The 26,877-nt window shown below is 35.2% G+C and overlaps 4 protein-coding genes across 5 annotated transcripts in view; 1 reads left to right on the forward strand and 3 right to left on the reverse strand.

Annotated features, from left to right (window-relative positions):
* The window catches only part of LOC113779487 (putative disease resistance protein RGA4), a 5,967-nt gene extending 5,368 nt beyond the window's left edge, over window positions 1-599 (reverse strand). Inside the window, exon 1 of the mRNA XM_027325072.1 lies at window positions 593-599. Within this exon, the coding sequence (XP_027180873.1) occupies window positions 593-599 (7 nt within the window). The remainder of the gene's footprint in view (window positions 1-592) is intronic.
* Window positions 600-989: 390 nt separating this feature from the next.
* On the forward strand, window positions 990-8,146 carry LOC113779915 (dynamin-related protein 1E-like). 2 transcript variants are annotated; one of them, XM_027325699.1, is made up of 15 exons: window positions 990-1,320; window positions 1,677-1,740; window positions 2,149-2,256; window positions 2,671-2,772; window positions 2,951-3,001; window positions 3,083-3,144; window positions 3,550-3,640; window positions 3,761-3,825; window positions 4,822-5,016; window positions 5,125-5,244; window positions 5,329-5,399; window positions 6,352-6,577; window positions 6,917-6,967; window positions 7,052-7,420; window positions 7,898-8,146. In XM_027325699.1, the coding sequence occupies exons 1-15, from the start codon at window positions 1,192-1,194 to the stop codon at window positions 8,024-8,026; spliced, it is 1,833 nt and encodes a 610-aa protein (XP_027181500.1). In that variant the 5' UTR covers window positions 990-1,191; the 3' UTR covers window positions 8,027-8,146. The 2 variants fall into 2 exon arrangements, with proteins under 2 accessions (XP_027181500.1, XP_027181501.1); XM_027325700.1 differs by having other exon boundaries at window positions 7,907-8,146.
* Window positions 8,147-8,406: 260 nt separating this feature from the next.
* On the reverse strand, window positions 8,407-11,805 carry LOC113779690 (haloacid dehalogenase-like hydrolase domain-containing protein Sgpp). The gene is made up of 5 exons (XM_027325374.1): window positions 11,582-11,805; window positions 9,839-9,953; window positions 9,388-9,539; window positions 9,015-9,276; window positions 8,407-8,919 (listed from the first exon to the last, which is right to left on the reverse strand). Exons 1-5 carry the CDS (start codon window positions 11,614-11,616, stop codon window positions 8,716-8,718), a joined length of 768 nt encoding a protein of 255 aa, XP_027181175.1. The 5' UTR covers window positions 11,617-11,805; the 3' UTR covers window positions 8,407-8,715.
* A 10,816-nt stretch (window positions 11,806-22,621) lies between these two features.
* On the reverse strand, window positions 22,622-25,886 carry LOC113779281 (disease resistance protein RPM1-like). The gene has a single exon (XM_027324829.1). It carries the CDS (start codon window positions 25,765-25,767, stop codon window positions 22,888-22,890), a length of 2,880 nt encoding a protein of 959 aa, XP_027180630.1. The 5' UTR covers window positions 25,768-25,886; the 3' UTR covers window positions 22,622-22,887.
* Window positions 25,887-26,877: the final 991 nt, after the last annotated feature.

A 26,877-nucleotide genomic window follows, 5' to 3' on the forward strand; every position in this document is an offset into this window, starting at 1 on the left:
AAATCATCTTCTTATCTAGTTAATCACTATCACACATGCATCATATCACAAAAACATGATGGAGCAATTATTTCAAAAATATTATAAATAATCCTATATCCAAACACGCACTTTGTTTGGCAAAATACCTCGTTTAGTGATGGTATGAAACCTTGTTTGGATTGTGATTTTCGTGAAAAAATGTTTACGTTTTTTGTGAACATATTTTTTAATCATTTTTTTTACATCGCATATATCAAATTGCTATAATACATTCTTTCTACAAAAACTCCTAAAAATAGCAATCCAAATGGTTCAAAGAAACGAGTCTATGTACAACCTAGAAAAGAATAGAAATATAAATGAGTCTAATCAAATCGAGCATTCTAGTGTTAAAACTTGTTCATTATTTTCACGAATTTAAAATTATGTTTAACCTTACATTGTTATATTTGTCAAGTCCAAATAAAAAACTTTTACCTAGTCGAAATCAAATAAACTTTTACCAAGTCAAGTTCACATAATTTGAATTTTTTTTACATATAAAATTAAATCTTAGGTTAATCAAGTCAAGTTTAAGTCAAATTTGGAACTTTAACACCCAAAAAAAAACTGTTCATGTTTGGTATGATTCATTGATAAATCAAGCTAGAAAAAACTCTTTTTCAACCGAGCTCCACTCGAGTGTTGGTTTGTTTTTCACCATCAAGAAAGAAGGCAAAATGCTAATGCCTAGTAGTTAATTGGGGCAAAATAAATTTATCTCAAAAGAAAAAAAAAAACCCCCCGCTAAAAGGAATTTCTTAATTATCTCATCTCTCAAAAAAGATCCCGCCGCAATTGGATTTCAAAATCATTCAAACCACCCTGGACGGCTGGACCAGATTGTCCCCACTCAGTCCAGCCCTGCTCCTACTACAACTACTATAAAAAGAGCACGTACGTGGCGCTTCGCTCCAACAACTACCGCACAAAAAGGCCCACTCTCTGCTTTCTCTCTCTAAAACTAATCAAAAATTTCCTGACAGGTCAAAATATAATAATTTTAAAATAGCTTCCGTTACTTTTCTCATTTTCCTTCTCTACCTCTTCTCTACTTCACCCCTGCCTCTTCCCCTGCTCCTCCTACTGCTTCTCTTCTTCACCGGCGTCGGAAAATTTTTGAACGCCGGAACTCCTAAGGCGCCGGCTAGCTCTGGTACTTGTAGCGAGATGGAAAGTGTGATACGACTTGTGAATACACTCCAGAAAACTTGTACTCTTCTCGGCGATTATGGTGATGATCGCTCTTTGCCAACTCTTTGGGGCTCTCTCCCCACCATCGTCGTCCTCGGCGGCCAGGTTTTCCTCTTTCTCTCTGTATATATACTTTTTATAGCATCACGTACTGCTGTGTGTTGTTGTGCGTGCAACCGAGGAGTCGAGGCTTCAGAAGTAGCCGGTGGAAGATTTTTAAGTGTTTTCTGTTTTTACTGTTTTTTAAGGTTTTTTCTAGAGTGAGTAGCACTAAAATTGTGATTATATAAATTCGTACAGCGAACATGCATAACATTTGTACGTTTCTATGCACTTCAATTTTAATGTATATTGATTTTTTTGGCAGAGTTTATTAGGAATGCAAGTAGATGACTAGTTAATTTTTTTCGGAAAAGAATATGAATTTTCTTTTTCCTTGTTGGTTTTCTCATGACGTGTAGAGTTCGGGGAAGTCATCGGTGTTGGAGAGCTTCGTTGGGCGTGATTTTCTGCCTAGAGGATCAGGTTTTTTTTTTCCCTATTTTTTTCTTGTTTATTCTCTTTATCTTCATTTTCTCTTTGCCTTTTGTCGTGTGTGTATAATTTTGTGATTTGATTGATGCTAATTAAGAGAAGTTAGTTGTATTATGATGATCGAAAGTTACAAGTTTGATGTTGGAGCAGAAATGCTTTCGTGGTGAATACTAAATGCTAGAGGGCATCGCGTGTTGTTAATGGATTTCACATCATTAACTACGAGCGTCATTCTTGCTGAGGGAGTTTGAGGAAATTAAGAATGAAGTTTGAATGCATCACAGCTCTTAAACACAGCAAATGTCAATCATTTATTCCCCTTGCTTCAATTTTCCTGATTTTAGTGTTCTTCGGAGCAACTAATTATGCTTATGGGTTTTAAATTTATAATGCTTGTAGGGATTGTAACAAGAAGGCCTCTGATCCTGCAACTCTACAAGATAGATCCTGGAAAAGAGAATTATGCACAGTTTCTTCATACTGGAGATAAAAAATTCATAGACTTTTGTAAGTTATTTTCTTCTGCTGTTTTAAATGGTAATGTTGTGAATATTGTAAATGCATTGGATAGTTTTGAGAGTGAAATGAAGATCACTAGTTGAATGCAACGAAGCTGCCTAACTTGCAGGTGTAAGGCTGCATGAATTGCCTCTTTTTATTCATTAAACTGCAGAATAGGATGATCTGTTAATTTTCTGATTAGCTGTCAGCTTTTGCCTTGGTGACGTGGCAACATAGCCATATCTGCTTCATTTGAAAGTAACAGTGTCTTACCACTGGTAGACATTTTATCATCTTAGATTTTTTTCCTAGTGGTTTTTCCATTTCTTTAAGTGGAGTGAAAAACATCATAAAAGACATTTTGCACAACCGTACACTATTACAATGTTCATTTTGATTCATTATGCTTCCCTTGTGAAGCCATGGTTCGGAAAGAGATTCAGGAAGAAACTGACAGGGTGACTGGGAAAGCTAAGCAGATCTCTGCACTGCCCATTAATCTCAGTATCTACTCCCCTAATGGTGCGTTTTAATTTGAGAAATCTTTCATGATTTCTTAACTTTTGGCGATTATGATTTAAGATATTGATTTCTTACTTTGGTGATCCTTAATTTTGCAGTTCTGGTTTTCTTCATATTCTCCTATCTTATTCCTTCACTAACAATATCTTTTCCTTTCGCTTAATTTCTTTACTTGCAGTTGTAAATTTAACTTTGGTAGATTTACCTGGTTTAACCAAAGTTGCTGTGGGTATGTCATTCTTTTTGGCTAATTTTCTGTTATTCTTTGTTGCACAATCATTATGCCTTACTTACAAGTTTGCGTTTGCAGAGGGACAGCCTGAAAGCATAGTCCAAGAAATTGAAAATATGGTTCGCTCATATGTAGAGAAGGTAGAATGATGCTCTCATATTTTGTGGAAAATACTCTCATTGAATAGCTAAATCTCAGTAAACTCCTCTGATCCTATTGATTGATGCTCATACTAAAACCGAAGCACTTTGATTTGGGTGTGCCACTCATTATCATTTTTTTATCTAGTTTGATTTGGTAAATGACTCTACTTAAAAGATTTGGAAGCGTATGAAGGTAACTTCTGAGTTTGGAGACATGATAAGTAGCTTCTTGTAAGCACAAAGTGTCATTTTATATAATGACGGAAGATTCTTCTTCATTGGAATTTTCTTAACCTTTAGCACACCCTTGAACTGGAATTGAAGTACAGAATTTGTTGATTTTGGACAAAATTGCAGTTTGTATTTACATTTGATTGCTGATCATCTTGTTTCTGGTTGTAGCCAAATACAATCATCTTAGCCATAACTCCTGCCAATCAAGATCTTGCCACATCTGATGCTATCAAGATTGCACGAGAAGTTGATCCAGCAGGTAATTTCTGTGGTAGAGTTCTAACAACCTTGCTATGTCACTCTCTCGTCTTAACTGATTGGAATGTATTCTTGGAAATATTTTTTGTCTCTTTGCACTATTGATGCATCCTATATACAGGAGAACGGACCTTTGGCGTGTTGACAAAGCTTGATTTGATGGATAAAGGAACAAATGCGCTGGATGTAAGTGTCTTTACTTTTTCCAAGAAGTTTGTCTGAGACTGGTTGAAAGTGATTGCTTATATCAATCTATTGTTTGGCAAGGTAGCCTCTACCAATATATTATGTGTTGTGCCTAACATTATTCCATAAACTTGGTTTTAGCCAATTTTCTGGTTGGTTCTTACTCAACTTTCTTTTTGTTGTCAACTTTCTCAATATCCAGAGTTTAACATCAGCACTTTTAGAGTTAAGGTCTATGTTTTTTGGAGGTCATTTCTAATTAAATATGCTCAAGATCAACAAGGGATTTTAGAAACAACCATTTAAATTCTTTGGATCTTCATGATTGTTGTGTTAACATGATGAATCTCCAAACTAGATGGAGTTGTTGCAGGTTATTTAGTTTTCCAGGAAATTGCTCTTGAATTAGCTGAAGTTAGAGCAGGCATGAGTTGGAGGATTATATGTAGTTTCCTTTTGAAGACAAAAACTGACACTTAGGTCCTTTATCCTTTTGAAGGTTATAATTATCAAGGGCCTTATAGATATATTTCATTAGGATGCAGTTCTGTTCGAGCCTGTGAAGAATGTCGATCGGTTACTTGTTTTCATTACCCACACCTAAGTGTTGCCACTGCAGATGCAAGTTGGTTATTAGAGCTTTCCTGAAAGCCATAATCTTGATAACCATATTGTTTATCTCTGCAAATTTTGCCCGTAGTTCTCAGGGAATGTAGTAGTGTGGCCACTCTATTTTTTTGTTTTTCTTTGTTCCTATATCCTATAGTTAGATTTCTAAGTATGCAAACATTATTAACTTACAGTTTTTTTTTTAAATTTCCAGTTTTTATTCTGTTTGGTTTCTTATGTATTACCACCACCAAATGATGGATGATATGAGAACGATCTATTCGAGCGACTAGCAATGTCTCTATTTAGATGCCATTTCAGGATTTAGAATTCCACCCCACCCTGCCTCTAGATTTCTCACTCAAGGTTCACCTTTCTTCCACCAAGGTGCTTGAAGGAAGATCATACAGACTGCAACATCCCTGGGTTGGGGTTGTTAACCGTTCACAAGCTGACATAAACAGAAATCTTGACATGATTGCCGCCAGGCATAGGGAGCGGGAATTCTTTGCAACTAGCCCTGAATATGGGCACTTGGCCAGCAGAATGGGTTCAGAGTATCTTGCAAAACTTCTTTCCAAGGTACATGTTTGCACTTATGTTTTGCTTACTGACGCCACAATATTTTTCCATTGTTTGGAATAACTTAGAGTTCACTAATAATTATTTTGAAAATATCTGTGGTTTCAGCACCTAGAATCAGTGATAAAGGCCCGCATACCTAGTCTTGTGTCTTTGATTAACAAAACTGCCGATGAACTTGAATCAGATCTTACCCATTTTGGCAGACCTGTTTCGATAGATGAAGGGGTGAGGACATATACCTACTTCGGTAAATTTGTCTAAACATTAGTTTGTCAATTTCTGTGTTGAGTAATTTGTTCAATTTTGTAGGCCCAGTTGTATACAATCTTGGAGCTGTGTCGGGCATTTGACCGAGTATTCAAGGAACACCTTGAAGGAGGGTACATAGCTCTTCCAGCCTCACCTAGTGCAACTGTTTACTACTCACTCCCCCCACCCACCCCCATGGCCTACAAAACAGAAAACAAAAATAAAGGTTTTTTTTGGGGGGCGGGGGTGGGTGAGGGGGGATGCGAAGAACACAAATGTATAGAAAAAACTTAATCTTCACTTAAAAAGTAGTCTAATGCATCAAATAGAGAATTAAATAAACTTGAATATTTGATTTTCTTAGAAACCATTTGGTTCCATGTTTAATTGGCAATAACACTATCACTTGCCAAGAAAAAAATGTGCAATCATTGTAGCTGCAGCCGCTTATGACTGAAGACCATGTAACACCAGCCATTTGGTTGAGTTATTGCACATCCTGCTGGCTGGATGTTTCTAAGTTTGGGTATTAAACATCTTAGATTATACAACTGATGGAGACATGAGATGTTTGAAATAGCAGCTCAGAGCTTATAGGACAATTTGATTATGTCTGCTAGACTGTGAAGTTTTCAGAAATGCTAATGCAGTCAAATTTAAAGTGATCATACCAGTCCTTTCACTATCACTAATATTTGCTGCACCAGAGTTTTCAATTGCAACTTAAGGTCCTTTTCCTGCAAAGAAACCATGTCATGCGGTCGTATAAGATGTAGGTATAAATTGTTTTAGGAAAATTCCAATCTGAAATTGATTTTAGGACCTTATGCTTAAAAACTGTGAAGTAGATGGAGTAAATTGAATGATTTTCAACATCTGTTGACTACAGTGAATTTTTTGAAACCCTTATGAGGATTACAAGAATTTGTGATCTCACTATACTAACTTCCACTAAAAGTTTGACCATGAGCTTTTTAAATCTCCATAAATAGGCGTACAGTTTTTACTTTTGCATTTTTCATGGTAATAAGCATCTGTACTCCCATATTGGTTATGTTAAGCATCTATTACTTCTCTTGATAGGCGGCCAGGGGGAGATCGGATTTACGGAGTTTTTGACCACCAACTCCCTATTGCTTTGAGGAAGCTCCCTTTTGATCGGCATCTCTCACTACAAAATGTAAAGAAAGTGGTCTGTCAAGCAGATGGATACCAACCTCATCTTATAGCACCAGAACAAGGTTACAGACGCCTGATTGAGAGTTCTCTCAATTATTTCAGAGGTCCAGCTGAAGCTTCAGTTGATGCAGTAAGTGCTTCAGTCTACATGTATCACTAGGATAATGGCTTCTCATTAACTGCTTAAGCATGCCTATTTTGGTTGGATTAAAGAACATTTCTGGTAAGGAAGAATTAGCAGTCCATTGGCTGTAAATGGGCGTGATAAGACTAACACATTAGCATTATGCTTGGGTTGAGGTAAAAGTTTGAAGACGGGATCAATGGATTTACTTCAAGTGTACAACTGGAATAAATGAAAATACTGCAGGCAAAACAAATTTTCTTATATGCAAAGAGGTGGTTTCTGTATCTATAGTTTTGCAAAAGTAATTGCTTGTTTTTCTTAAACTACCAAATGGTCTTGTAGATCCACTTCATCTTGAAGGAGCTTGTCCGCAAGTCAATTGGAGAAACACAGGTAGAAAGTCACTAGTCTATCCCGGTGACATTTGTTAACATTTATTCGTCAAAAGAGAGTTGATGATGGAACTCTAAAATGCAGGAGCTTCGACGTTTTCCAACTCTCCAGGCAGAAATAGTAGCTGCAGCAAATGAGGCATTGGAAAGGTTTCGTGATGACAGCAAGAAGACTGTGTTGCGAATGGTAGACATGGAGGCCTCATACCTCACTGTGGATTTCTTTAGAAAACTCCCGCAAGAAGCCGAAAAAGGTGGAAATCCAAATGTCTCTGCTGCTGACCGTTACAGTGAGGGGCACTTTAGGCGGATAGGTTCAAATGTTTCCTCCTATGTAGACATGGTGTCTGAGACTCTCAAGAACATGATTCCCAAAGCTGTAGTATATTGTCAAGTTCAAGAGGCGAAGCGAACTTTACTAGATCACTTCTATACACAAGTTGGCAAAAAGGAGGTAAATATCCTTCTCTGACATCTTAGTTACAGGAGATCAATTGATTGTTTTCTTCTGCTTTTCTCTCTTTCTTTGGTTTACCTTGTTTTTGGGCTGAGGGAGGGGGAGGGGAAGGGGAAAGATATCGGGACGATTTCCACTGGACTTTAATTTGTTTCTGCTGAAGCAACAGTAATCGGAACTAAATCTAGTCTGAAACCAATTGGAGGATATGGTTGCACTTGGAATTACTGCTGTCAAAACACTATCGACGGTTTTACACTACGCAGTGGACCAAAACACTCGAGTCTTCTCAAAATCTTTTCATGAGTTGGAATTCCATATTTTCACTCATTGGGTGTAATCTCAGTCAAATTTTGTTACTACATGTAAAAAATTTTTGCATCAAAGCCAATTTTACACACACAGTTGCTAATGATAGGTCAAAGAATGAGGATTTTGTACACAGCTGTAAGTTTAATTGTTTTTATCTTGTAGGGCCGTCAGCTTGCTCAGTTATTGGATGAAGATCCAGTGTTAATGGAAAGGAGGCAGCAGTGCTCTAGGAAGTTGGAGTTGTACACGGCTGCTAGAAATGAAATAGATTCAGTGTTGTGGACAAGATAAAGGATTGTAGATTACATCTTATCTGATGAAAAGATTGAATGATTTAGGTAACTGCATTTCATGTTCGGTTGCAAAATTTTGTTGATCATTCCAATTTAAATGCAAAAACCTTAATGTTCACCAGTTGATTTGTGAGAGGAGACTATAATTTCTTTATTAATATCTTAAATAATCCGGCAGCAGCTAGCAACTCTGCTCCTTCTCACATATAAGCATACACCCACCCACAGTAGTTGCGAGTGGTGGTATAAGATGGATACACCTGATGTGAAGTGCGTGTCATAGATTTGAAAATTTGGCATTAGTATTGTAGCCATTTGACCCACAAGTGAATCCAGACGGCAAATGAAGGTTCTCACCCTTCTACCATACGATCAAAATTCTTCACACCACAAAACACATACTTTTATGTTGATCGTTTAGAATAATTAGAGCAAGAGAGATTTGACAGATATTCATTTCTCAATGATTTAGTTGTGTCCACTAAATTTTTAACCTTAAAATACTTCAAAATGTTGATATTGACGTTTACAAGTCCAAGGACTCGAACTGTGGTGGCCAAAGCCAATATCACATCGCCATCAATCAATCCTGTAAATTTCCTCAATTCAACAGGGAGAGGAGAGGATATGAAGCTGTTCTGGGCTGTAGTTATTGCATATACCAAGGGGGTCATATTGCACTGCTCTTCACTTGTTAGCAAATGCAGTATCTGTTGATCTGCCAGCTCTCTTATCAAACTCTTCCAGTGCTGCCCAGAGTTTTGGATCTTCATAATTTTTTATGAGCAGTGCAGGCTTTGCTTGCATAAGCAAATTCTCAGGATTTCTTGTTGTTAAGCCAACAACAGGCATCCCAGCTGCAACACCGGCTGTGATTCCAGAAAAAGAATCCTAACCGAGCAGAAACATGACCATAATTAGTTTAAGAATACAGCAAGGCTGTATTCTAAATTCACACAAAAAAAAAGGGCAGAAGTCGTCAAAACCTCAAAGATGATACTGTGATCCTTGGACACTTGCAGTATTTCGAGTGCCTTCAAGTAGGGATCAGGGAATGGTTTTGCACGGGTGCAGTCACTTCCAAGAATAACAGCTTCAAAAAAGTCTGAAAGGCCAAGTAGTGAGATCATCAGTTCGGCATTGGGCTTTGGAGCATTGGTAACAGCAACGCGTCTCAAACCACGATCTTCAATCCACTTCCGTAGTTTGTAGAGGCCATCAACGGCCTTCAGTTGCTCCTTTGCCAATCTGTATTTTCCGACCAAAAGAACGTCTAAGACAGGTGGAAACTGAACAATCCCCAGCGGTGGACATAAAGTTAAAAGTTGTAAGATGGTATATAAGAATATGGTTAATAACCTTCTAAACATAGCTTCCTTGTCCTCACAGAATTTAAGGCCCCTTTCAATATCATCAGGGAAAAGAATAGCAGCAACATCATCATTGTGCTTCCCAGCAAAATTCTGAACGTAGAATTCTTCAGTTATTGGAACACCACCATTGAATCCTGTCTGTTAAACACCAGACTTCTTGTTAAAACCCTCCCACAAGAGTACTAGGTTACGAAAATACATCTCAGCAAAGCTGAGATGGATGGATAACCATATTACACCCCCGACTGTTAAATGCAACAGGGCCTATAGATGGAGAGCACACTGCATTTTGTAATAACACAAATGCCTTGCTCAAGCTGAATAAGGTTCTGTTAAGGTGTGCTTACCCTTTTTATATGTAATCCATTTATTACTTGATTATTCTCAAGGATGAACTAGCAAAACTGAAATGGATATGGTGAGACCATAATTTATACCTCTGGAAGCAGTTCACGGAAAGCATAGTAATGAATGGGATCTGAATCACAAAGAGTTCCATCAACATCAAACAGTACTGCTTCAAGAGGAGCAGCCTGAGTCAGAGAGGGAATACTGCAACCAGAAAACAGAGAACAGTGAGAACTTCCTTCAGAATTTTATAAGGGAAAAATTATTAATTTTTTAACACCAATAAATTCAAATTTAAGAATATTTCATGAGGATTATCAATCAATAAATCTAAAGTAACCATATGAGAAAGCTCATAATGCTCTAAAACCCCGCCCCCGTACCCCCAAAAAGAATGTTACAGAATGACCATTTTCAAGCATGTTATTTGCTAATCTTGCACAGAGAAGAATTACATTGCATCCCACTTGAATTTAACACTTTACAAGGGCAAATTTAACACTTGAATTTAACACTTAAATTGTATTAGGTTTCATACACACCTTATACTTTAGGATATTTCACTCATAGTTTCTTTTGATTATGTAGAACAACACTTTTTTCCCAATATATTATAATAGAACCTGATCATACTAGACCATTTAGAGCCTAATCAAGATACCCTTTCCAGAATTTTAGGACTATGCTATGGATCAATCCAGTCCTTATGATTGTTCTTTACAGTTAGAATGATTCAAAATTGAACTACCAAAATCCGGAATCAAGCTATCACAACTTATACTCCACAACAAAACCTTCAAGATATGTGCTTGTTCCTTTTCCATTGCCAACAACAACAACACAACAAAAGAGAGGTGTTTGACGCAAAAGTTGCATGAGGAGCTATACATATGCGCAAACGAAAGAAAGGCAAAGGTAATTCTCAGGTCCAAAGTCTGACAAAGAAAGCCAGAGTAAGAACAGGGAAGCAGAAAAATCAAAATGGATGCTGTGGAAAGCTAATGCTTCACTGGCAATTGGATGTCTGCAATCCATGCCATATGGTATGTAAAGAGTCAGTCAGTCACAGTCAATAAACAAGAATGATCCTCAGATGCTCGTCCGGAAAGAGTTCTTTTTAATCAAGAATTTTGGGCCCTAAGAGAATGAAAGCAAAACATAAAAACTGCAATAAAAGGTAAATACCATTGAAACAAAACCTCACCCTCCATTAACCAAGATTCCCACGACTCACAAACTTCTTCTTGAATTTTGATCAATCAATCAAAGAGAAAAAATGAGGGAAGAAGGGGGGGGGGGGGGGAGGGGAGTCTAATTGCGACGTCTCTACTCCCAGCATAGCTAAGAACACCAATCACACACATTCAAAACCCAACAAAAAAGGTGAAATATCATAGTAACATTTCCTGCGACATCAAAAGAACCACATGCATGTACTCGAACAGCCCCACCAAAATAATAAAGCCACAAAGAAATCTATTTTGGGAGGAAAAGTCAATGAAAGCCCACAGCTGATGATTGTAACTCCTCCACTTAATCGAAAACTGAAGATGGATCCAATTGCACGGGAAAAATAACCAAGAAATAAAATTTAAGAAGAGTCAAACAAAACATTTTCCCAGACAAGACAAATAAAACAAAGAATTACACAAAGGGACACGTCTTGTATACATATAATGCTGATTTTAAACAAACAATTTCTTCTAAAGACTGGCATAAAAGATCAATAAAATCGACGTTCGAAGTGTAGATTGCAGACCCAATGATCACATCCCAAATACCTCTACATTCAAACAACAAAAAGAAAAAGCAGAACCCAGATGGAAAATCACCTGTCTGAAGAGTTTCCCGTAGCTGAAACCGTCATTCTTGTGAATTTGTGAGATGTCTGTTCTAAAATGAAAAGTTTTTCAATATCCTGGGATGAGTAGTTTTTTTTTTTTTTTTGCCCCCTAAAACTTTCTAGTTTTTCTGATGGGTGGCTAGAAGAATATAAAGGGGTCCAGAGGAAGAGAATGTGCCAAGGAATCAAGGAAAGCGGAGCCCCAGACAATCGTGAAGATGCCTCTCACTCTTTCCTATTTTCCCCACCCACACATGCAATTGATAATTGCCGTCTATTTTTTGCTACCTCACTTCGAGCGAATGGTGTATATATACGGCATTTACTTACCGTTTCTAGTATTTAGTTTCTTTCATTTATATATGAAATTATTTGTGTAAACGAGGCCAACTCCAATCAGATTGAAAAATAAGAATTATTAATTATTCAAGTTTAATATGCATTTTTTCATAGATTGAATTTTGTGATTGCAATTCATATTGCTAAAAATTTTGAATTTTCTTGAGATGAGGTCAAATTGATTTTCCAATCATCTTGATTTATTAACATGTAAGTTTCAAGTTATATAATTGTTTAGTCAAAGTTCAAGGATTAAAGTTTTTCTTGAGCATGGAGTGATTAGGAATAAAGTAATTATCTACCCTTCTCACGCAAACGTGTAATGTGATGATAGCAAGGAGAATCAAGTCCCACTTTGCTTTTTCCTTTTTCCTCTCCCTCTCTTGTTCTTAAGGTTTGTTCATGGAAACTCATTAAAATAAAATTTGTACATTAAATTATTAGAAAAATAAAGTTAATTAAAAATTATATAAATGTAGGGTAGGATAATAATTATCAGTATATGCATTCATTTAGTAAATTAAATTGGATGTAATTTAAATGTGAAAATGGCTGTCCAATTCCATTTTTTAAAAAATCCTTATTCCTAAATAACGCCACAATAATGTTTTTTGGTTTTAGACCTAGTAGAACTTTTCAATGATTCAAATAGTGACTCAATTTGTTCGTAAAGGCTAGTAAGACGTAACCAAATATTAAACAATGTTTGAAACTTCGCCCTCGTTTGGATTCTAGAATTTAGGATATTCAAGAAAAGGCGCAATGCATAACTTGACTTAGAAAATTGTCGTGTCATGGTTCTAAGTCTTGAAGGCATCAGGAGATTGGGTTAGATGGTAAAATGGAAAAGAATTGTGAACAAGAGATTCTGGTTCAAAATCATTTACTTGTCAAAAAAAATGTCTTGAAAATATTTAATATTTTTAAAAACAAATATAGTAGTTTTTTTAACTGTTCCTATATTTTGTTCTTTCAGAGTGACAATCAGAGCATACCCTTTGGTTCTGGGAGCTAATTATTACCACAATTGACAAAAATTAGATTGCTATCCTTCATACTAGCAATCTCAAAATTAGACAATTCGATCACACTTAAAAATGTGATTACAGAAAACGACTTGGATTGCCATTTTCTACTAAAAAATTGGATCGTTTTTCGTGATCATATTTTTTTATTATTTTTTTCCCTCACATACATCAAATCGCTACAGTAATTTTTCCATAAAAACTGACGAAAAATGCAATCCAAACAATTTTTTCACCGAATGTCTGGCATATACTCAATAATACACCTGAATTACAGCCTAACGTATAAATATAAATACACGCTTGCAATCATCATCCTCGTTCACACTTACACAATTCTCCAATTTAACTCAACTCTTTTATAAACATTAATACCTAACTTCATCTAATGAGCTGTACCCTCCTAAAGAATTGGCTTGGACATTTCCATTTTGACAGAAACTCTTATATTTTTATTTTTTATCTTTTTTGTGGGTACGAATTTTGACAGCTGCTGTCACTTCTTCTTCGAGAGAGCAAATTTTGTGAAGCTGAGACCAAATTTCCCAATTATCCTGGCCTTTTGCCACTCGTGAATGTGGAAGATTTTCCTTGGTGGGCTGGTGGGCTGTCATCTACTGATGTGGTCAAATAAAGACGGCACACGTGAAACCCGAAACGTGATGATGAGATGCTTCTCTGATGTTTCCTTGTAATCAGTCCAAAAAAGCGTTTCCACGTGTCTTGGAAGCAGTTAAATCAAAATTACCCAAGTACCATCCAGTCATATTCATGTGGACCAAGCAACTGAGGCTCTAGAGGTATGTGGCAGTATAGGCCCAGTAATAAATCACATCAGGCCTAACAGCATCTCCAATTTAAAAGCCCATTATGCATCCATGATTCAATGAGACAGCGCAAGGAGGCCTCCATGATTGAATTGGTAAAAGACATTACTCAAGTCATGATCATATCACGAAAATCTTCTCTGTCATATGAAGTGCGAGTCTGCTTCACCCTGAACCCACCCCTGAGTATAGATTCGAAACAGGATTTATAGATTCGAAACCTAAAAATATATATATATATATAACTTGATATAATAATACTCTATTATCTTGTTAGCTACTTTGTACAATTGGAAACTGGAGTTTTATGAAAAATCAACAGTCGTTGACTTTTACCCAAAATCTTTCGTAAGTCTCTTTGAGATAAATCCTTTTTTTTTGGGTGCAATTCCAAGTGTCCTGATTGGATACTCAGACTTTTTCCTTTTCTCTTGTAATATTAAGGGCCTCACTTAGATCGAATTAAATGAATGGGATAATTGCAGAAACCTCCCCTTAGATTTTTGACAGTTGCACTCATCTTCCTGAGATTTGGAAAATAGTACTAACCTCTCCTAACATGAATTTGGGGTCTATAGTTGACATCAGATAGGATAAATTTATTTCTATACCCTAAGAGTTTAAGATTGTTAGTAAACAAATTTGGGGCAAAAAAATTAGGGCAATAAACAGGTCTAAAATAACTAATTAAACAAGATTAATGATTTTTTTTTTTTGCTTTATTAGGCACTATAAGTGCACTGATAAAATGGTGCCATTTTAATGCTCCAACATGGTGCCATTTTGCGATTGACAATATTTGAGAGAACAATGCAAATCATATATTTTCTATATAGAAGAGAAGCAAAAGCAAGAAAAATGTAGGAGAAAAGAAACCTACAGGCAAGGCTTCATAAAAGAATAAGTTTTTGTGGTTTTGGTTGAGCTTATTTCATGAAAATCAGAAACAAAAGGAGAAATCAAGGCAAAATCTGAGGATTTTTCTATTAAAAATTTGTAGCAATCAGAAGATGATAGGTAAGCAATTCTCTATCATTTCAACTTAATGCACAAAGTTGTGGTGCTAATTATAGTATGATGAAATTGTTGTGTTGATCATGAGAGAATATAGTTGTGTATGAAATATGATAAATAGTGTGAGATTAATATACTATAAAGCATGACAATAAGAAACTCTCTTGAACTGATCAAATGTGAATTTTCTTGCTTGATCAATAGTCTCTTTGTACGTTTTAGAATCTCAGATTTCTGAACATATGTTTGTTATTTTTTCCAAATTTTACTATTGCCCTTTTTTTTTGCATAAATATCTTATGCGTTTCACTAATGGTTTCTATCTTTTAATGTTTTTCATTCTTTTACTAATATAATCTCACAAGAGGCAAAAATGGCACAAATGGAACAAAATTATTATCTTATTTCTCAAAAGACTTTTTTAATGGCATTTTCTCTAACATGGACTGAAGTTGCTATCAAAATCTTAAGTTCAGGGGAGGTAAATGCTATTTTTCAAATCTCAGTAAAGGTGAGTGCAATTGTCAGAAACCTCAAGGGAAGTTTCTGCAATTATCCGAAAAGAAATTAAAGGTAGGTGCTAAAGTAATTGAGGTGTGACTTGTTACCTCGCGCTCTGCTCACAAGACGAAACTAGAGGAGCAGGAAAGGGCCACCCTATCTCCCAAGTTCTAGATATTCATATCTTATCCCCAAAAATTTTTGAAAATTTTGAAAATTCATATGTATTTTAAGTTATTTGTCCCTCTATCACCCAAAAAATTTTGGAAAGAAAATGTTAGGTTGATTTGAAAATTTGTGTACACGTATATTTCGCCCCTTTCAATCTAAAACTCTAGTTCCGTTTGTGATTGTTAAAAGTGATGTATTTTATTTGAAGTCAGAAAAAAGAAGACTACATTTTGTAATTGTTCCTTGCGGCTACCAGAGAAAGAATACCTAATGACTACTAGTCTGCCGCTTGATAACGAAGAGATAAGGACAACGACTAAAGAAAAAAAAAAGCTATTGACTACTCTCTTACTGTTGATCCAATTTCAACTGATGATAGAGGCTAAACTAAGTCTTGTACAAAACATGAAAGTTGTAATCTTTGAGCTTTCTAATGCATCAAGAATCATCCAATTTGAAACTCTGTGGACCAACAAATGACCAAAATACTCTTAACTAGTCAGAACTCTATTTTAGCTTTTGACCATGAAAATGCACTTTTGTATTTTGACTTTTTGACAATGAAAATAGCTAAACTAGACTTAGATGTCTTATACCAAATGTATACCTATCTCTTAATTTCAAAATGGTTCAAGAACCACCCCAATCCAATACTTCTAACTCAAGATATAGCCAAAATATTAAAAGATATCAAAGCTGTAAAACTTCCTTCTTATATACTAAGTTGCATTTCATCTCTTGCACTTCATATTCTCTTTTTATCATTTCAAATCATCATCAATCATCCAATTATCTTTTCAATTCATGCCATTTGATGATTGAATCATTAAACCTACAAAACATAAAGTTTTCACTATTAAAATTCATAAAAATGTAATTTTCACACTTCAAACGACAAAATGTATATTTTCACCAGAATCCTAGTTAATTAACTATAAAACTAAATAAAACACACTTAAACACATATAAAACATACACTTATCAAACTTTCCCACACTTGAATCATTGTATGTTCTCAATCAATTAGAAATACAAATCAACAATAATCCAAAATTTTGAAAATAAACATATGTGTACAATTCAACTTCATTTTCTCAAAACAAGGTAAAGAACTATTATGCAATTACTCAACTAAACTCAAGTATTCATAATATCAAATAAAGGAGAGCCAATTATACCATTATTGTAACAAGTTCAAGTCATTTTCTCATCCTTATCCAATTTTACAAACAAGTTACTCATATAGTCAATAAAAATATTTCCTATACCCATGATCATCTTCTTACTTAATTTAAAGAGGGATTTATTCATATCACATATATAAATATTACTCAAGTTATGAAAGTGCCTTTTGATGCGAAGATTGACATTTTTAGATGAAAATCACCGATTACTCAACATTTTACATATTCAAGTTGCCTTGCATACTCTTAATTGTAGTTCCGTTTTACGTGAAAGTCGACATTTGTAGATGAAAACTCCTGATTATTAAGTACAAGAATCATTGGAGTAGAACAACTCTTATTCTCTTTTTTTTTTCTTTTGTTTATTTTTTGCTTTTTTTTTACTTTTATGTTTTTTTCCTTTTTTTCAAAGTAAAGATAATAGTTAGTCCCTGAAAAGTATAATCATGAGAAGAGTATTGCAATTATTGACCATATTTATCACTTAACTTATAAAATCAAATAAAGAGAAGAAATTTCATCAAATATGCAAAATTTAGGCATAATTTTCTCCAATTTACACGATATACTTTCCTATAAATGTACAAATTATAATCATATAATAGTCATTTTCAAGTTAAATAAGAAAAAGAAGTTTTCAAACTGCAAATATTTATCTCAAAAATAGAAGAAATTTGAGTTACTAATGATATAGAACTTGTTACCACTTGAATAAAATTGAAAAAATTTGAAACTTTTGGGGGCAATTTTACAAATTTGGACAAGATTTTGAAAAAAAAATTTTGGTAGAGTTTTCCCTTATAAACGAATAAAACTCTCTGCCAATCAACCTAAAATTGAAAATTTTCTAAGCACAATAAATATTTTCAAGGCAAGTCCAAATCATTTCAATCACAAACTAACATATATAATCTCAATTCTCCCCCCACACTTAATATGCACATTGTTCTCAATGTGTAAAAAGGGAAATCAAGATAAAGAAAATAGTACTCCCCTATTATTATGTTTGACGTATCATGAAGTGTCGCAAACCATTATCCGCTTATCTCCAAAACTCCATGAGTTCCATTGGATAACCATTAGTAATTGAACCTAAGAATTGAAAATGAAAAATAAACTAGATAAGGATCAAAAGATATAATAGTGACAAAGGCATGAAGGATTTTTTCTACTAACTCTGTGCCAACATTTCCTACATCATCACACAACAATTCCCAAAATTTTTATGCATTTAACACAATCATCATATTTATTACCTAGAATATGAAGTATAAGCATGTCTCATTCTCTAGATAATTATAACTTCACCATATAATAACAACATTAGGAGCAAAATGTAATCTAAGGAACATACATTATGCACATGTTCAATTTTATCCCTAAAATATCACTAAAATTGCTAAATTTTTTACATATTCAAAATTCATCATCCAATCAAGTTCTATATAAAGAGTAAGTAATCAAATTGGCTAAAATGTCACCATAGAAGGAATGTATATATGTAAGCATAATAAACAAGTCACAATTTAGCAATTTGAACAATCCAATTATGCTTAACAACATTCCAAAACCAAATATCACATTGATCATAAAATAGGAATATGCATAAATTGAAACATTGTATAGATCATCACATTCCCACATTTGATTATTTAAACACGTTTAGAGATGTTAAATAAGCATAAGAGAGCTTATATACATCAACAAATAATATTACAAATTCATCATTCAAAGTATGGCATTAAACTCAAAAGATATGTAAATGATGAATGTAAAATACCAAATTAAGTTCAAGAAATTTACCTCAATTTCGTAGAGTAATGTTTGGTGATATAAATGATGCAAAAAGTCCTATGAAAATCACCCCAATTGACCTCCAATTGATGGAATAAGGAACTATGAATTCTAACCTTCAACCGATTTTTTAGATGTTTTTCTTTAATTCTAATTGGTTAAAATGGCTCTATGAAGGTCTAATGATATTTGTTGAATGATTTCTTGCAAGCAAATGGTGTATAAGAGGAGATCGGTAAAGTATGTGTGAGTGTGAGTGTGGGGCTGAAGAAGAAGGGAAGGAAAAACTGAGGAATCCGTTCACGGATTCCTTTTTTTTTTGCTAGTGTACTGTCAGAATCCGAACATATTCTGGCCGGATTTTTGGTCGAATTCTGGCTGGAGAGCTGAAAAAAAAACACGAAATTGAAGAATACGCGACCTCGAAAATGCGACCTTAGGTTGTGTATTGTATCCCACGTATTGCCTTTTGCTGGTTGCTCAATTCTGGACAAATTTCATCATTGCTCTATTTTTTATCCAATTTCAACTAATATTTTCTTGATGATAGAGGTTGAACTAACTCTTGTACAAAACACTAAAGTTGTAGTGCTTTGAGTTAACTTTCCAATGTATCAAGAATCATCCAATTTGGAGCTCTGTGGACAAAAAATGACCAAAATACCCTTGACTGGTCAGAACTCTATTTCAACTTTCAACCATGAAAATGCACTTTTGTATTTTGACTTTTTGATAATGAAAACGACTAAACTGGACTTTAATGTCTTCATATCCAATGTATATCTATTTCTTAATTTCAAAATGATTCAAGAATCACCTCAATTCAATCCTTGCAACTCAAGATATAGCCGAATTACTAAAAGGTGTCAAAACTATAAAACGTCTTTCTTGTATACTAAGTTGCATTTCATCTCTTGCACTTCATATTCTCTTTTTATCACTTCTTTTTTTTTTTTCTTTAGAAGAGAAGCTCCAAAACTAGTCTCTTTTTATCACTTCTAATCATCATCAATCATCCAATTATCTTCTATTCATGCCATTTAATGATTGAATCATTAAACCTATAAAAACATGAAGTTTTTACCATTAAAATTCATAAAAATACAATTTTCACACTTCAAACCACAAAATGTATCTTTTCACCGGAATTCTAACTAATTAGTTATAAAACTAAGTAAAACACACCAAAACTAATTAATAAAACATATTTAAAACATGTAAAATACACACTTATTAATTGCAACTAAACTACTACTACTATTTGAAGTCAAATTGTCTCCACAAATCATATCTTAATCGAAGAAGGGAATATCATCATAAACAAAATAGTCTAGCTTCCTAGTACTGATAAAACACTATCCATTTGGTGGAGCGTCCTATTCATACGACTTCAACTAGCGTCTAGAAATTACACCCTAATTCCCGAGCTTTCCGGACGTACAGAGTTTTAGGTGACCATGCAGAACAGCAAATCTAGTGAAAAATCATGACTTTAATTCCCATTTTGTTCCAAATCCCTACAACCAGTACCATTTACAAAAAATATGTAAAATCTACCAATTAATGCAATATTTGGTAAAATAAATGAGAAAAATAATCATAAAATTAATGATAAAAATGTAACCTATCAATTTCCATGAAGTATTTTATATTAATTTTAAGGAAAAATCGTCCAAAACGTCCCTCATATTTTGTAAAATAACTTTTTCATCCCTCACTTTTAAAAGTGTAATTTTATATCCCTTACATATTCACATCGGACAAATTTAGTCCCTAACTAGATTTCCGATCATTTTTTGGCCGGAATTCATCATGTGCAAGGTACGTGACCATTTTTGAAGGGTAAATTTGCCAAATTATATTTTAAATAATCTGATCTGTAGTCCTCCACATTTTATAAAAATAAATTTTTTCGTCCCTCACATTTTATAAAATGATTTTTTTCATCCCTCACATTTCACAAAATGAATTTCTCCATCCCTCACATTTCAAAAAATGAATTTTTCATTTCTCACTAATTATGTGTTTGAATACATTTTTTTAAACACATGTATATGTCTATTTGATTTTGCTCAATAATAATAGCATAAACACATGTATGTAATTGGGCACAACTTGTGGGCTATCTTCTCTTTTTGTATGATTATGACTAATATTTACCAATAGAACCTTAATTTGCATATTCTTATTGTATTTTGACCGAAAATAACTTTATTGGCCAACTTGACAATGAATGTAAGATTATTTACTAGCTAATACCAGATGAAATCAAATGATCACGTGTAATATATGGTATTCGTATTGTTAAGTGAAATCAAATAGACACATACATATATTTATGCTATTCGTATTATTAAGCAAAATCAAATAGACATATACATGTGTTTAAACAAAATGTATTCACACACTTTTTTTTTAGGGTTTCCCTCACATACATAATTAGTGAGGGATAAAAATATTCATTTTTTGAAATGTGAATGATGGAGAAATTCATTTTGTGAAATGTGAGGGACGAAAAAATCATTTTATAAAATGTGAGGGACGAAAAAATTTGTTTTATAAAATATGGAGGACTATAGATCAGATTATGTAAAATATAATTTGACAAATTTACCCTTCAAAAATGATCATATGCCTTGCACGTGATGGATTCCGGCCAAAAAATGATGGGAAACCTAGTTAGGGACTAAATTTGACCGATGTGAATATATAAGGGACATAAAATTACATTTTTAAAAGTGAGGGATGAAAAAAATCATTTTACAAAATGTGAGGGACGTTTTGACGATTTTTCCTAATTTTAAATCTTCCAAAGCCCCCTTTTTAGCTCTTACTTGGAAAGAAGCAGATTTTTTCCTAATTCTTGTGGAGACGACCTTACTTACCATTATACTCAAATAAATTTTTGTGTGAGTAGAATTTTATTATTGTATAGATTCGACACCTGTCAGTTTTTGGCCAGAACTATGATTATACACGTGCTACACTTGATGGATACAAGCAAAAATTAGAGAAGACAAGGGACTAAACTCATATTAATTATTAAGTCTAGTTACATACAAAAAAATTGTAAATGCATAAAGCTAAGCAGGAATTGACTTGTACAACTTTTAAGGGTACAACTTTGTCCAATTGAACTCAGTTGATAATTTAATGAATTCATAGAGTTTATAAATGTTTAGAATATCAAAATAAAGATTCTAAACTTTAGAAAGGGAAAAAAAAAAGAAAGGGAATGGTTAAATGTCAAACCACAGATAACATTTGTTACTTGGTCATTGTCCTTTTCAATTCAATTGAACCGACCATCATATTCTAAAAAATAATATACGTATTGTCTACAAATAATTGTTGTCTCCCTTTTTCTTTTATTCTTTAGCTGGTTTATGATTACCTAAGAATTTCAACTGTATTTAATCAGCCAAAGCAGGGCAGGTCTAGTCCGCGAACGCTATGTGGAAATATCTTGAGATAGTATTATACTAGTAATTAACAATATGTGGAATAAAAATCAGTTTTACACAGACGGTTTCTAGAAAACTCAAGTTTAAAAAAAAAAATTTTAACGCATTTTCTGACTACATTTTTAATTCACATATGATATTTGCGATAAAATGATTGTAGTAATAATGTTCTAAAAACACTTTAAAAACAACCATTCAAGTAGATACTAAGATTTGCAGATATATGCTATTACCGATTTAAGGACATATTATCTTTCTTTTTTTTTTTGTTGTATTTTTAAGTAAATCAAGAAATTTGCAATTCATTTTCGGAAAAAATCCCCATTTGCTATCAATTATTAAGATGATTTCCTTAAAAAGAAAGCAATTCGGTCATTCAAAAATGAAAAAGGGGAACAGTTAAAATACAAAAAGGGGCAAGAGAAGTGCGACGGCAAGAGCTAGAACTTACTTGGGGAACACTAGAACCACCAGCTGCTAAAAATCACAGGTTTCTTTTGTGTTTTAGTGCGTGAATGTGTGCTGGAAATGGTCATTATATTGTTTAGCCAAACCTTTCTACGACATTCCATGTGACAAATTGACCAGCAACACGTTCAGATTGGGATTATGTATTCTCTCTCACCAAAATCTGAAAGTTATTATTTGGAGATTTTAATAAAAATTTTCTTGTAGATATTATTATTAATACACTTTTAACATGTCTACCTCTTCATCATTTGCTAAACAAAATATAGAAAAGATCAACAAACACAAAGATAAAAGAGTAATACTCTATTACAGTACATTAAAAAAACATCACGCATTATACATACAATAAATCAGAATGTAAAACACAGAAGATGATGAGCTTTCTCATGGACATCGAAGGGAAGAAAAATTACTAATAAAAAATAAAAATAAAAAACAAAAGGAGAGGAAGCCAGTGTTGTCCACAACAGGGAGCCACGACTGCTACTGCTGCTGCTTGGAAAGATTATGTTTTCTTCTTCTCCGCCCACAGGTTGCAGCTTCTCCATTTCCTATCATCGGTATAGTAACCAATGAGAATTTCAGGAATGTGTGCGATTCTTCTGTAAGCTTCACTTTCTTCCTTCTGATTCTCTAATAGCTTCCCTCTCAATTGAGAACTCATCTCAGACAAATACAGCTGTTGAAGATGGCTCAAGTGCTGAATACCCATAGGCAACTCCTCTAGTAATGGAAGTCTTTGCAGAGATAGCGTTTGGAGACGAGGCAATGCACCCTCCTCCACTCTAATCCATCTCAACCCTTCCATTCTCTTTAAGTGCAACCACTTCAGATTTAGGAACTCTCCAGTCTTGAAACACAACCCTTCTCCCTGGTAAGATCCACAGAAATTAATATTAACCAAATTCGGCAAATGTCCGAGGGATTCAAGCGGATCCTCCTCACTCCTTAACCTACTCCAGTCCAAATCTATTCTTAGCAAGCCGTGAAGACGAGCTACCCATTGTGGCATCTTTTCTAAGCGGCCACGCAAAATTAGCATACGAAGAGATTGAAGAAACAAAGAAGAAGAAGAAGAAAGAGAAGGATGATGATGATGATTTAGATCGATTATATCATGATCATCACCTTTCCCAATTGAAGCAACGCTTAATACCCGAAGACTGGTGAGGTTGGCAAGGGAGGAACAGAGCTCCTTTCCATCTTCTCTTCTTAACTTTGTAATACGTAATTCTCTTAATTGGGTTAGCTTTCCTATCTCCTTAATTATTATAGATCCACTACTAGCATCTATGCAGTCTAATACTTCTAAGGCAAGAAGCCCTCCCATATTCGATGGAGCTTTAAACCCATGATATCCATAATCATCATCGGAAGAATCAACTAGTTGATATACTTTGAGAAACCGAAGTTTTTGCAGCTTTAGGATTTCCATGGGTAATTCCCTAACTCCAGTTTTTCCCAAATTCAAATACTCCAAATGTTGAAGCTTCCCAATGGCTTTCGGGACTCTCTCCACTCTCGTACCCCCTAGGTGTAGATACTTGAGATGAAACAAGCTGAAAATCTCATTTGGTATTTCCTCCGATGTCTCTTGACCACCCAAATCCAAAACCTTTAACAACTTGTTACTCCCTAAAACTTCAGATAACAACATTTTGGATAGTACTATGGATTCAAATGTAACGAACGACCGAAGGTGATCAAAGCAATAACTTCGTCTTTGTTGGTGGTGCTGGGTGTTGTTACTGCTACTACTATGGACTACTAGACGGCGTACCTTCTCGGACGGCCACGTCGTCGGCTGTCCATTAGTAATTGTGACCATGTTTTGTTCCCTTGACTTGAGAAGAATAACTTCTCTCAATAGGTCATGGATTCGACAAGCGTTGGGCAATCCCTCAAAAAACACTTCAGTCACTTGAATTAGGCTTCTATTGACGAGTTCACTGAGATAACCCCAGGCTACGTCTTCAATGCTCATTCCTTCTCTCCATTCTACGAACCTTTCAGCAATCCACAAATTAACAAGTCTATTGCATGGTATTTTGTGATCCTCTGGACAAATGCTTGTGTATAACAGACATGTCTTGAGATGCCAAGGCAGGTCACTATAACTAAGAGAGAGTATCTTTTTAACTCTGTCCAGCTTACCAGTGCCTTCTAATTCACCCCCAAGACTACGTCGAACCATCTCCCATTCATCTATTCTGTTTACATCTTTCGAAGCCAAAAGCCCGCTGATTGCAAGAATCGCAAGGGGCAAGCCCTCACATTTGTCCAATATACCTTTGGCAACATCCATCAAATGGCCAGGGCAATTAGCACCGTTAAAGATCTTGTTGCAAAACAAGGTCCTTGAATCCTCAACAGATAGTGGCTCCATTCTGTAGACAAAACCTCGAGATTCAATGCAAGAGGCAGAGGCTACATCAGCTCTTCGAGTTGTTAGCATGACACGGTTGCCACAGCAGCTCTCGGGCAGTGCAAATTTGATGGTATTCCAAAATTCCACGTCCCATACATCATCAAAAACAATTGCATACCTTCCAGCTTGTTGAAGAAAGAGTCTGACAAATTTTTTCAGCTCAGTGGTAGTCATGGACTCGATCGATTGTGGGACTGGTTTCTTCCCTTCCTCGTGTAACTGCCGAATCAAGTCTTTCAGGAGATCCTGAAAATCACATGTTTCAGAGACAGTTACCCAAGCACGAACTGGGAAATGCCTTCTAACGTCAGGATCCTCATGGACTTTTTTCATTAGGGTAGTTTTGCCAAGTCCTCCCATTCCGACCACTGAAACAACTTTCAGTTGGTAATCATCGCCTTGGAGGAGCTGAGAAATTAGACGTCTCTTGGGCTGGTCAATGCCAACTAATTTAGCTTCTTCCACAAGCAGTGCATCATCTCTGCTATAACGCCATGTTGTGTTTTTCACAGCAGAAAATGAGTTGGACGCTTGGGCAGAGATACCATATTCAGATTGGTATCTTTGATGAGCTTCGGAAATACTTTTTATTCTGGACTTGATGCCTTGTATTTCGCTAGCAACTCGATGACGAGCTCTCAAATTCTTGATGGAGCTGAAAATTCTCCGAACAGAGCCGTAGAATCCTGTTGCAGGATGCCGAGCAAAGCGAGCTACAAATTCATCAAGAATGTCTTCAGTGTCATATGCAGCTTCTCGCACTTGCTTGATCCATTCTTGGAGCCTGGGTTGAGCATCTTCTTCTTTTGCTTCTGCCTCTCTCAGGAAAGCTCTCATGTGCCCCAACTCATCCTTGATGAATTGAACCTCTTGTCGAAGCCCTCCCAACAGTCGTCCCTCCTCGTGCAGAAAAGTTGAGAGTTGACGCAGAACAAAAGAGAGAACTGTTTCTGCCATTTTCAGTCTTTCTTTCTCACTTAAGAATGTCCGGGAAGGCGGTTTCTGGTTTATAGGACAGTCCACTTGTAGTATCTTGAAAGGTAGAAGGAACAAGGAAGAAGGAAGAAGGAAGAGGAGGTTATAGATTCATAAGGTGATGAACTTCGATGCTATATGGTGCAGTATTTATCACAAAGAAAAACCGGGTCAAAAAGAAAAAGAAAGAACTAACCAACTAGAAGAAACTAAAGCAAGAAACATGATTGTGAAAGACGAAGCTGCCTTACCTGCTACAATACAAAATCATGGAAGCTATTAAGAAGACTGTGCAATTGGTGGGGTGATCAGTCTTCGGGACCTTCTTTCAACTGTGGGTCCTTCGGTCGGATGAAGATAAAAGGAATGACTACCGCAGCATCGTGCCAAAGCAATGATGTCAAATTATTTAACAGGGGAAGGAATAAAGTTAAAACGCGGTTGGACTGGACATTGTTGATTTCATTGACGAAGAAATAAAACTACTACTGCAAAGTCTTTTGCACCTTCTGCTGACATATATTACCTCCCCACTTCTATGGAACTAATTTCTGCATTTTTTTTGCCCCCTTGGACCAATTAGTATTTTTGTAATAAAAACGGATAGAATATCAAAGAAACCTTGGGAACAAACCACTGCACTACGGTGTCTGACCAAATTTTCGGTATAGACATGCATGTGTGTTTAAGTAGTTAACGAGGAAAGAGTACAAGAGAATGAGAATCTACTTTGAATAAAGAAAACCCCACCTCAATACAAAAATGACAGTTCTGAAAAATCAAATGGAAGCTAGCTATGTGTTTTCCAGGAATGTGTGATGCAGATGAAAGTTAATTTCTTCGGAGTGGAACAGAAAATGCAACTCAAGACCTAAGCTCAATTCAGGGTGCCGAATTCTTTTGTGAAAGCTGACCCAGAGTAGCTGAAACTAGTTAAGAGTACAAAATTATACTAGCAGGCAAGAAGCAGAAAGGCACCCAAAGGGTTAGTATAAATTATCTTCAAATTTCAGAACACCAGTGCTTGTGCACCTATTAATGCCGAAAAGCAGATTTTAGCACTGTTGCCCTGTTAATGATTTAATGGTAAAC

The sequence above is a fragment of the Coffea eugenioides genome, chromosome 8 (assembly GCF_003713205.1).
Source record: "Coffea eugenioides isolate CCC68of chromosome 8, Ceug_1.0, whole genome shotgun sequence".
NCBI lineage: Eukaryota > Viridiplantae > Streptophyta > Magnoliopsida > Gentianales > Rubiaceae > Coffea > Coffea eugenioides.

Excerpts from the sequence above, each read along its gene's own strand:
- LOC113779281 (XM_027324829.1), bottom strand. The coding sequence starts at position 25,767 with ATGGCAGAAACAGTTCTCTCTTTTGTTCTGCGTCAACTCTCAACTTTT.
- LOC113779690 (XM_027325374.1), bottom strand. The coding sequence starts at position 11,616 with ATGACGGTTTCAGCTACGGGAAACTCTTCAGACAG. Across the intron at positions 9,954-11,581 it reads ACGGGAAACTCTTCAGACAG|TATTCCCTCTCTGACTCAGG; the intron begins GTGATTTTCCAT and ends TTCTGGTTGCAG. Across the intron at positions 8,920-9,014 it reads ATCACAGTATCATCTTTGAG|GATTCTTTTTCTGGAATCAC; the intron begins GTTTTGACGACT and ends CTGCTCGGTTAG.
- LOC113779915 (XM_027325699.1), top strand. The coding sequence starts at position 1,192 with ATGGAAAGTGTGATACGACTTGTGAATACACTCCAGAAAACTTGTACT. Across the intron at positions 1,741-2,148 it reads TTTTCTGCCTAGAGGATCAG|GGATTGTAACAAGAAGGCCT; the intron begins GTTTTTTTTTTC and ends TAATGCTTGTAG. Across the intron at positions 2,257-2,670 it reads TAAAAAATTCATAGACTTTT|CCATGGTTCGGAAAGAGATT; the intron begins GTAAGTTATTTT and ends TCCCTTGTGAAG.